General features: G+C 34.2%; 1 protein-coding gene across 1 annotated transcript in view; it reads left to right on the plus strand.

The window, feature by feature from the left end:
- Positions 1-12750, plus strand: part of LOC142230798 (N-fatty-acyl-amino acid synthase/hydrolase PM20D1.2-like) — a 65356-nt gene that overhangs the window by 33532 nt on the left and 19074 nt on the right. The window contains 4 exon segments of the mRNA XM_075301425.1: positions 4362-4893; positions 4958-5375; positions 8422-8579; positions 9779-9829. Of these exon segments, the coding sequence (XP_075157540.1) occupies positions 4362-4893; positions 4958-5375; positions 8422-8579; positions 9779-9829 (1159 nt within the window).

The following is a 12750-nucleotide window of genomic DNA, read 5'->3' on the forward strand; positions in this document are numbered from 1 at the left end:
GAATGAAATATCGAACAAAACATATGCAGATACTCTTAATGCCATGTTGCAGTTGCTGCCTTTAGATGTATTGGTTGGAAAAAACAGCATCGGAACAGTGTGATACTTTAAAATAAAAATGTGAAAATTGCCAATTCCAATAAAACTCCTCGACAAGCAATTTATTATTAGTCAACCATGTCTTACACAGACTCCTGTAAGAAAACTAGTGCAATAAATACCTGATCATTGTAGCGTTGAATCAATAAAAGAATCAGCAATAATTTCAATGCTAAAATAATAAGCAAACGACATTCACTTTTGCCATAAGTCTACTTTCCATTTTCAATAGAGAAGAAAGCGTTTTTGCTATTTCAAATATTTGTCGGTTAGAGTTGACCTACCATTGGAAGAAGAAGTTTATCATCGCTATTATGCGTGATTGAAATCAGACATGGTGATTTTTTATACCCTGCGCCACACTGTGGAACAGCGTATTATAAGTTAGTGTATATGTTTGTAACACCCAGAAGGAGACGAGATAGACACGTGGTGTGTTTGGCAATAATGCTCAGGGTGGCTCCCTGAGTCGATATAACCATGTCCGTCTGTTCGTCCGTCCGTCTGTCTGTGAACACATTTTTGTGATCAAAGTCTAAGTCGCAATTTAAGTCCAATCGCCTTCAAATTTGGCACATGTTCCTAATTTGGGTCAGAATAGAACCCTATTGATTTTGAAGAAATCGGTTCAGATTTAGATATAGCTCCCATATATATCTTTCGCCCGATATCCACTAATATGGACCCAGCAGCCAGAGTTTTATACCGATTTGCTTGAAATTTTGTACAAACATAACACTTAGTCGTATAGTCAAGTATGCAAAATTTGATTGAAATCGGTTCAGATTTAGATATAGCTCCCATATATATCTTTCGCCCGATATGGACTTATATGGCCCCAGAAGCCAGATTTTTGGCCCAATTTGGTTGAAATTTTTCACAGGGAGTAGATTCAGCATTATAGCTATGCGTGCCAAATTTGGTTGAAATCGATTCAGATCTAGATATAGCTCCCATATATATCTTTCGCCCGATATGGACTAATATGGTCCTAGAAGCCAGAGTTTTGGCCCAATTTGTTTGAAATTTTGCACTAGGAGTAAAATTAGTAGTGCAGTTAAGTGTGCAAAATTTGATTGAAATCGGTTCAGATTTAGATATAGCTTCCATATATATTTTTCGCCCGATATGGACTAATATGGTTCTAATAGCCAGAGTTTTGGCCCAATTTGGTTGAAATTTTGCACACGGAGTAGATTTAGCATTGTTGCTATGCGTGCCAAATTTGGTTGAAATCGGTTCAGATTTATATATAGCTCCCATATATAGCTTTCGCCCGATTTACACTCATATGACCACAGAGGCCAATTTTTAACTCCGATTTAGTTGAAATTTTGCACAGGGAGTAGAATTAGCATTGAAACTATGCGTGCCAAATTTGGTTGAAATCGGTTCAGATGTAGATATAGCTCCCATATATATGTTTTTCTGATTTCGACAAAAATGGTCAGAAAACCAACATTTTCCTTGTAAAATCGCCACTGCTTAGTCGAAAAGTTGTAAAACTGACTCTAATTTCCATAAGCTTCTAATACATATATATCGAGTGATAAATCATAAATAAACTTTTGCGAAGTTTCCTTAAAATTGCTTCAGATTTAAATATTTTCCCATATTATTTTACTAACATTGTGTTCCACCCTAGTGCATTATCCGACTTAAATTTTGAGTCTATAGATTTTGTAGAAGTCTATCAAATTCTGTCCAGATCGAGTGATATTTAAATATATGTACTTGGGACAAACCTTTATATATAGCCCCCAATACATTTGACGGATGTGATATGGTATCGAAAATTTAGATCTACAAAGTGGTGCAGGGTATAATATAGTCGGCCCCTCCCGACTTTAGACTTTCCTTACTTGTTTTGCATGCAATAAATAGTGTGACAAAAACAGTTGTTCATAGCTGATATACATGTCAAATACACAATAAAAGGGTTACCCTATTTTAGCAATTTCTTCTTTTTGCCTTTACGGGTCAAATCTAATCGAAATATGTTTGGCAGTTCATTGTATTTCGATGTTGTTTTTGTAATAGTACCAGTACCCCTTATGAATCTATTACAGGTGATACATCACATAGAGGTGCTTCCAGCTGGTGTACACCCAGATGTCAAATACACAATAAAATTGTTGCCCACGACTTAAATATTTCTTGTAAATCAAGCAATTAAAATCTACTTTTTTGTTTTTGTCGGGCAACACTACTCCAAATGTATCTGACAGCTCGATTAACTGGATATTGTTTTGGTAAAAGTGACAGTACCTCTAGTAGCAATGTACACTTATACGGCATAAGCCAACTAATTATTTTTCTTTATTTTATCACACACACAAAAGTAAACCAAACAATAAGAGCAACGGAATTTGACAGAAGGATTACGGCCAATCACACATACTAACAAGAGAATTTTTTTTTTGTTTTTCTGATTCTACCTTTTAAGTGTACCTTGATATTTTCGTTTGTTTAAAATGTCATCCCTGAGGAAATTATTTTTTCTATGGATGTAATAATACAATATGTATATCAATTTAAAAAGCGGGCTTACTCTTAAAAAGCTTTCAGCTGCTAGGTTAAAACACGATTGTTTTTAATTTTATCAAATATTAAAAATGCCCATTCAACAGAAGAGTTTAAAAAAGATAACGAAAATAATGCTTTTGGATACTTGTTTGTATTTAGGATCTTTTTGTTGACTTTCCGCATCTTTTTTCTCATAACTCATGCTAGAATTGTTCCGAATTTGTTTGAGAATTGCTCCACTTTATAATGTCTGAAATAATTTTTTACCCCCAAAAATCCCTCCAAATAAATTTTACCCCTAAAAATCCCCTAAACGTGAAAAAACCCCCTAAATTTGGGGGGAAAACCCCTAACCTGGCAACACTGATTTGTATCATGCCAGTACCTCTAATATTTGTACCATGAAATCATGCTACATTATAAGAAGATCCATTTCGACTGAAATAGCATAGACCAATTAAAATAGAGACATACCTTGATAATTCACCATGGTGTTTTTTATTTGCAGTGCGCAGTCATTCCACTCAATTGCGCAGTCAAGTGACTCAATTTCTTTTTGGAAAACGAGAATTACCGTACAAATCAGTCAATTTGCATTACAAAAAAGATGTGGATGTATAGAATTTTACATGTTTTTCCAATATTTGGTGTTTCATCAAAAGAACAAAGGAAAGAAAACAAATTAAAGCCAAATTTAAAAATCACTCAACTGCAGACGAAAAAGAGCCATCTACGGTGTGCAGACAAACTACAGCGCTGTGAATTCACTTTCGTTTTCTATACCTTCCTTGGTCTATGGAAATAGAAACAAACAGCTGATTTTATAACCATAGACCAAGAAAATATAGAGACATACCTTGATAATTCACCATGGTTTTGTTTATTTGCAGTGCGCAGTCATTCCACTCAATTGCGCAGTCAAGTGACTCAATTTCTTTTTGGAAAACGAGAATAACCGTATAAATTAGTCAATTTGCATTACAAAAAAGGTGTGGATGAATACTATTTTATAAACTTTCACAATATTTGGTGTTTCAACGAGAGAACAAAGGAAAGAAAAAAAATTAAAGCCAAATTAAAAAATCACTCAATTGCAGACGAAAAAGAGCCATCTACGGTGTGCAGACAAACTACAGCGCTGCAAAGTCAATTGAGATGTCTTTATAAATTAATTGGTCTATGTTATAACCAAAAATCAGCAGTTTCTATGCTTTTCAGTCGATCGATAGAGCTCGTGCGACATACAAAAACAGGCTATAAAACAAAAGGTAGAATTACATACCATGTGTTGAATGCGTACAATGCGTCCGTTGATTGAAGAGTTGAAATTTCTCTTTGAAATCAAAAGCTCGAATAGTCTGCCGCAAACAGAAAAAATCAACCCTTCCATCAACGCACGGATTGACGCATGGTGTGTAATTCAACCTAAATCCATAAATCCCTTTATTTTTTGCCGTACTTTCAGAGTACTATTGACAGGGATAACATACATAAGAACAACATTTAAATCTGCCGTTTGTATACCATTACATGTTGACATTTTGGGTGCATTATCAGCAATCAGCTGTACTCAGCTGATTACACTACATCAAATAAATAAAAACAACTAAAACAATCAAAAAGCATTAAATTACAACATTTCCTGAAGAAGCAGAACAAATACATATGCATATCGAAATTAATTCACAATTCTCTCAACAAATTTCACATTTATAATATTTACTCTTATTTATAAGACATTTTGTTATATCTTCCCTCCTACTTCTTTAGAACCCTGCATAAAATTTCTATCGCAACAATTGGAAGCATAAGAGATTCCATACAAGGTCCATTACATCAAAGGTGCTACCCAATCAAAACCTATTCTTATAGGAACATGGATTGGTACGAATCCAGAATTACCTGCCATATGGCTTAACTCGCACATGGATGTAGTTCCCGTTTTTAAAGAGAAATGGACATATCCTCCTTTTGATGCACACATGGACGAAGAAGGGAGAATTTTTGCTCGTGGTTCTCAAGATATGAAGTCGGTAGGCGCACAATATTTGGCAGCTTTAAGGCAACTACGAAAAACCCATAAACAAATGCGCCGGACGGTCCATATAGCATTCGTTCCCGATGAAGAAGATGGTGGGGATACAAATCTAAAGGCATTTATTAAAACTGAAGAATTTCGTAAGCTAAACATAGGATTTTCTTTGGATGAGGGAATGGCAACTGTGGATGAGAAATTTGTGGCATTCTATGCTGAGAGAAGTTGTTGGGGTATGTTCAGTATATACTTATATAGTTTAGAGACAAATTAGAAATTAATTGAATTTCCTTGCAGAAATCAACTTCAAATTTAATGGAACTGCTGGTCATGGTTCTCTACTTTTGCCCAATACAGCAGGGCAAAAATTGGCCTACCTAGTGGATAAATTAATGTCTCTTCGTGCTACTCAACAAGAGCGCATGGATAAAGATCCCAATTTACACATTGGTGATGTAACCACTATTAATTTAACCCAACTAAGAGGTGGAGTTCAATCGAATGTGGTTCCACCACAATTTGAGGCTTGTTTTGATATGCGTCTGGCCATCGATGTCGATTTAAAGGAATTTGATGAAACCCTTAAGCGTTGGTGTGCCGAAGCTGGAGGTGATATAGAATGGGAATGGATTTATAAAACTGATACTGCCCCAGCAACAAAGGTCGATAATAGCAATCCCTATTGGGTGGCATTTGAAAAGGCATTTAAAGATATGTAAGTACCTATAGTAATGTAAGAGGTATGACAAAGTAATGGTTTTATAACACCAACGAACGAAACGGTTTTTTATTTAATCTGCGTTCAAACTAGGCACGAAATCTTTATTTTCAATTAGCAAAAAATTTAGATTTAGTTTATTTGCGGATTTAACAGCTGATTTTTATTTACAAGCTTAAAATGTAAACATTAGGCCATTTTTAAAGATATTTTGTCCAAATCCTCTTTGAGATAGCTGACACTTCCCCCATTGCAAATGTACAGAAACCAATCGAGATTTCAAGAGAAAATTGAGGAGATTTCGACATAGTGTAAGGAGATTTCGGACATAGTGTAAACGTAGTTTAATAGCACGTTCACACTATACTTGAAATCGTCTGTTTGACATTTATGCTATGTTCCCACTGACTCGTTTTCCTCATTCGTGTATCCAAAACATTTCACCGTTCACACAGACTTGAGATGTTTTAGATTGACAGTTACCATGGAAACTAGAAATTCACATTTACTAGAAATTCACATATATGCAATGTATCTTCAAATACTTACCGCGAGCGCAAAGGGAAAAAATGTTCAAATTATTTTCACATGCCCATGTTCTTCAAAGCCTTTTTTTATTCCTTTTTATACCCTCTACCATAGGATTTAACTTTGTATTTTATGGTATGGTATTTTAACTTTGTGATTCCGTTTGTAACACATCGAAATATTGCTCTAAGACCCCATAAAGTGTATATATTCTGGGTCGTGGTGAAATTCTGAGTCGATCTGAGTATGTCCGTCTGTTGAAATCACGCTAACTTCCGAACGAAACAAGCTATCGACTTGAAACTTGGCACAAGTAGTTGTTATTGGAAGGTATTGCAAATGGGTCCATCTTTACGTATAGCCGCCATATAAACGGACCCCCAAATTTGGCTTGCGATTGCTCTAAGAGAAGCAAAATTCATCCGATCCGGCTGAAATTTGGTACATGGTGTTAGTATATGGTCTCTAACAACCATGCAAAAATTGGTCCACATCGGTCCATAATTATATATAGCCCCCATATAAACCGAACCCCCGATTTGGCTTGCGGAGCCTCTAATAGAAGCAAATTTCATCCGATCCGGCTGAAATTTGGTACATGGTGTTAGTATATGGTATCTAACAAACATGCAAAAATTGGTCCACATCGGTTCATAATTATATATAGCCCCATATAAACCGATCCCCCGATTTGGCTTGCGGAGCCTCTAAGAGAGGCAAATTTCATCCGATCCGGCTTGAATTTGGTACATGGTGTTAGTATATGGTCTCTCATGACCATGCAAAAATTGGTCCACATCGGTCCATAATTATATATAGCCCCATATAAACCGATCACCAGATTTGACCTCCGGGGCCTCTTGGAAGACCAAAATTCATCTGATTCAGTTGAAATTTGGTACGTGGTGTTAATATATGGCATCAAACACACATGCAAAAATTGGTCAAAATCGGTCAACAATGATATATAGCCCCCATATGAACCGATCCCCAGATTTGACTTCCGGAGGCCCTTGGATGAGCAAAATTCATCCGATTCGGTTGAACTAGGGTACGTGATGTTAGTATATGGTATCCAACAACCATGCATTAATTGGTTCATATCAGTTCATAATTATATATAACCCCCATATAAACCGATCCCCAGATTTGACCTCCGGTGTCTTTTGGAGAAGCAAAATTCATCCGATCTGGTTGAAATTTGGTACGTGGTTGTAGTATACGATATTTAACAACCATACCAAAAGTGGTCCATATCAGTCCATAATCATATATAGCCCCAATATAAACCGATCCCGAGATTTGGTTTTGGAGCCTCTTGGAGGAGCAAATTTCATCCGAGTCAGTTGAAATTTGGTACATTGTGCTAGTATGTGGCCGTTAACAACCATGCCTAACTAGGTCCATATCGGTCTATAGTTATATATAGCCACCAGATAAATCGATCCCCAATCACACAAAAATTGGTCCATATCAAGTTTATAATTCTATATAGCCCCCATATAAGCGACCCCCATATTTCAATTCTGGCTCTCTACTACGTATGGACTAACTCACAATTTAGAAAACGATCTTAAGAAGTTTTAAGATACGACAACCCAAGTAATTCGATTGTGGATGACAGTCTTTAGTACAAGTTTCTATGCAATCCATGGTGGAGGGTACATAAGATTCGGTCTGGCCGAACTTACGGCCGTATATACTTGTTTTTTTATAAAAACTATTTCAATATTTTGACATATTTATATGAAAAGGGTATGTTATTAGGGGTATATTCCAAATTAGGTGGGTTCTTCAGGAAGGCAGCAGACGTTTATTCAAACACTCTTTCACGTAAATTTCTTGGTTGACAGTCCCGCAAGCTATTCGTCGTCCATTACCACGCAGTCAAACTTCGTCAGCATCGTCGTGTACAGCCTCCGGGATCGCGCTTTGGCCGTCGTATTTTGTTTATCATCGCGATTTGGAGTCACTACCTTCTTGTAAGTCGATAGTCCGGCTCGTTTTTTGGCTCGATGCACGGTTGTAGACGATACACCCAGCTTATTTGCGGCATCTCGGAGAGAGAGGTTAGGGTTTCGCTTGAAACTACCGGCAACTCTCTTTGTCGTCTCCACGGCTTCCGGTTTTCGATTTCCCCCCGATCCAGACTTCCTGGCTGTCGACAAACGTTCCCCAAACACTTTAATTACATTTGTAACGGTTGACTTGGCAACTTTTAGCGATTTTGCCAGCTTTGCGTGCGAGTAGCTCGGATTTTCGCGATGCGCGAGCAAAATTTTGATACGCTGCTCTTCTTGCTTGGACGGCATTTTGACAACTGAAGAGTGAATTCCAAAATCAAAATAGGAGCAACATTCTACACACACACACCTTCAAAATGAGGGGTGTTCAGGTTTTTTAAATGCAAAATTGAAAGAAATACGTCAAGTTTATATTGACCAAATTTTGACCGTATCACCCTTTATACTATATTTTCATTATTAATTGATCCACTTTGATCCACTTTTTCTAGGAATCTCCATTTGGACACTCATGTTTTTGCCGGTGGCACTGATAGTCACTTTTTACGTACCGTTGGTATACCATCGATTGGTTTTTCACCTATGAATAATACACCCGTTTTATTGCATGACCACAATGAGTTCTTGAAAGCTGATGTTTATTTGCGTGGTATTGAAATTTATCATAATATTTTCCTGAATTTATTCAATTGTTAAGTTTATACACAAAAAAATTGAATCTCTATGTTTTCTTAAATTGTTTGTTTTTATCTAATTTTTTTATTGTTATAATATAAAATTTTTGATTTTGTTTTTCAAATTGGCAATTTTCCTAAAAATTTTATTCCAATTATTTTTTATTTTATTGTTACGATTGTAATAATTTTATTTCAAGTTTTTTTATTTTATTGTTAAGTTTATAAACTAAATTTTGAATTTTTTTATATCGTCTTAAATTGTTATGTTTTTGTCTATTTTTGGCAATTTTCTTTTTAATGTTATTTCAATTTTTTATTTCATTGTTCAGTTTATAATAATTTTATTTCAAGTTTTTTTTTTTTATTTTATTGTTAAGTTTATAAACTAATACCCTGTTTCTGTATGTCGAACGAGAGTAGTTCAAATGAAAAAAAAAATATTTGGGTTTCTCTATGTCGACACTGTCGACTCGACAGGCAAGTCACTTCATAGCAAAGGAATATATACAATAAGTGTCAAGAAAAAAGTAAAAACAGTTTTGGAATTTGAATCAATTCTCAGGCCAATAATTTGAAAATACTCATTTTTGATAATCAATGTACTCTCATACAAACGATATGAACTTTCAAAAATAGAGAAACCCAAATTGATTCGAATTCGAGTGAATGCTTTTCAGTCGACTGGGTTTTCGATCGACATACAGAAGCAGGGTATAAAAAATACAGAAACCCAAATTGATTCGAATTCGAGTGACTGCTTTTCAGTCGTCTGGGTTTTCGTTCGACATAAAGAAACAGGGCATAAATTTTTTAATTTTTTATATCGTCTTAACATGTTAGGTTTTTGTCTATTTTGTTATTTTATTTTTCAATTTTTTGAATTTCCCAAATTTATTTGTTTTTTTATTAAAGCTTCGTATTTTTAAATTTCTTGACCAAATTATTTCTTAATTTGTTTGTGTTTATTTTATCTCATTAACAAACTATTTTATTACAAAATTTCTTTACTTATTGTTTTTTATTGTTAATTTCTCAACCAAAAGCTTTTTGTTGTAAATCTTTTTTAATTTTGTTTTTTTTTTTAATAAAAAATTTCATACATTCCATATTTAAACACCTATATCTTGTTTTTCTGGTTTCGTTTGATTCTTTTTATTGGCTTGCGTTATAGGAGCACAACAATTTGGATCGCTACAACAATTTCCTGGAAGGAGAACCAAAGGTAAATTAAATTTGAAATGATTTTACTAAAATATCTAGAACTTAAAATAATGTGCATTCAATGAGGGTGAAAAAGTCCAGCTTGGATTATGTCGGTATATATCGTGGGAAATATAAGGCACACTGAAAATAAAACGTATGTCCGGTTCCAAAGATTTTGTCTTTACTGTAACAATTTCGGTATTGATTCCGAGCCAAAGAAGCGGAGAATTCAAGTAAGGATACTTTTAAGACACAATTCTCTTTTAAATTTTGGATTTTTGTACTTGACTCTAGGAAGCAAATTTTAAATTTTCGGTTTTTCAGCTTTTTTTCTTCATATTCTATCAAAGTCCTTTAAAAACATGTTAACGACAACTTTATTTTCCAAATTCAGACATGACTTCCAGTAGAAATTATGCTATGTTTCAAGTAAAAAACGTCTTTAAAATAAAGTGTTGCAAAACATCCCAGCAAAAACTCTCATTACCCGGTAATCTTGTAGGTAAGCATATTTAAAAATTAATAACCACTTATTAATTGGCATCGTTTCGGATTACATTTACATACTCATGTCCTAGGAGGAAAGTACTTCTCCCCAGGCATACTTTCGGCCATAAAATAAGTAGTGCATTTAAAGCATATAATCACCTAATATGTAATGACTTATTCGTAGATACACCAAAGCTTGCAAAATAGCCACTTATAGTCTCAGGCAACCAAATCTCGAAAATATTGATTTCTATCGCCGATTACAATAGATCAAAATATGGCGAGTGGTGCTGTAATAGGAGAACTACTGAATAGAAATAGAATATTGTATAAATAAACAAAAAATCTAATAAATAATCTAAATACGATTACACTCAAATTAATGTCACACTTAAAATAGAAATAAATGTAGGTTGTTTAAGGGAGTTGGATTCGTGAATTACGTTATAATATATCCAATAGCCAATTCACATAAGGTTCGAAATCTACTAAAAGTGGATTTTAAGTCTCTTTTTTATAAGGCAAATGACATTTGATTTATTTATTTATTTATTATTGTAAAACTAGTACAACAAGATTTGATATCTTATAAATTACAGTACTAGCTGGTATTTGGCAATACAAATGATTTGAAATTATTATTAGAATTATACTTAGTATTAATATAAATTTTAATATAATTTTAAGATTTTAAATAACACTAGCCAACAACCATTTTGTGAATTGTTTCTAGCATATTTTTTCTTATTGATTATGACCTACTGAACACGAAAATGATTTTTAAAAAATTTTCTGTCGATTGGTTTTCGAGATATAATTTTTTTAATTTTTTTTTTTTTAATTTTTGGAGGTACACCTACAATTTTGAGCATATCTTTCGTTTTCTTTGACCTTTTTGATCCTAATACTACTCAAATTAAAGAAAATTGAGCCGTCTACAACTCATTCTCAGAAAATTTTCAAATCGGTTAAGTAGTTTGGATGTTAGCGGCTTAAAAAGGTAAAAAACGGCGTTTAAGCGCATTTTGGATTATTATCATATTATGTTTATTTAAAACATAATATGATAATGTCATTAAACACAATTATTATGAAATATTTGTGATAAAAAATTCTTAACGGAAAAATCTTCAGAATTACCGTTACATTACATATTCTTTTTGATTTTTTATGTAAGTGCTCGATTATGTGAATACTTATATTAACTACAACTGCCTAAAAATTTGAGAATAGCAATTCGAAAATTACCGAGAAGTATATATTTTTGTCATTACAAGTTAGTCATTATAACTCGCCGCAATGTAATGCAACGTGTAATGACAGCTTTACTCCTGGTAATGTCAATTGTAATGAGATGTGGTTACCTAGTTTTTGCTGGGATGTCCTATTTTTGAACGATTTTTTGCTTTGTAGTCAAGATGCAAAAAGACAACAAATTTAAAGATAATTTCATTAACTTTAAAGAATTTTTCTGAATTATTAAAGTCAAGTTGACCTTAGCCCAAAAAAAATTCTTTCATGTTATGATGCACATTTTTAAGTCCAATCACTTAATTATAAGGACAACACGACTTCATTGCAAAGTTTATCGACTTTTGAACAAGGAAAAAAACATAATATTAGAGAAATGCGTCTTCTACGCTAAGCTAAATTTGCATTCGTATTTTAAGGACATGAAATCTTTGGCGTCACGACAATATTTTTTTCAGTTCAAAACCCACAAAAATAATTACAGAAATCTGTCGGAAGGCATATTACAAACAACACGCCAATAACTTGTTACCGGTAATAACTTTTCGAATACCCGCACCATTCGAATATGTTAGGAAATAATGACTTACCAATAACAATGAATATCAATTACTATCGACTAGGTTTCCATGAGTATTTCTATTCAAGATATGCTACTACGATTATAACTTAAAACACTACCCAGCAAAAAAATTTGGAAGTTGTTCTAAAGGCACAACTTTAAAAACAATTCCAAAGATGTTTTTTGTTTTAACTAAAGGGTGATACGGTCAAAATTTGGTCAAGGGATAACGCGTGTAAATCGGTGAAATCGTTTATTTAAAAAATCAAATTAAATTTCTTCTTCAAGTTCAAGTAGTATAAAATTCAGGAAAAATATTCAGTTAGGCCTTCGCTTTTCCAAATCCGAATTGCCGGGCCTCACGCTTGACACCTGCCATCAGATTTTGTACAGCCACCTTGTCCACCTTCTTCGCCGCAGAAAGCCAGTTTGCCTTGAACTACTGCTCGTCCTTAGCAGTTTTTTTGGTCTTCTTCAGGTTCCGCTTGACAATAGCCCAGTATTTCTCAATTGGGCGGAGCTCTGGCGTGTTGGAAGGGTTCTTGTCCTTGGGAACCACCTGCACGTTGTTGGCGGCGTACTACTCCATGGCCTTTTTACCGTAATGGCAAGATGCCAAATCCGGCCAAAACAGTACG

The sequence above is a fragment of the Haematobia irritans genome, chromosome 3 (genome assembly GCF_050003625.1).
Source record: "Haematobia irritans isolate KBUSLIRL chromosome 3, ASM5000362v1, whole genome shotgun sequence".
Taxonomy (NCBI): Eukaryota; Metazoa; Arthropoda; class Insecta; order Diptera; family Muscidae; genus Haematobia; species Haematobia irritans.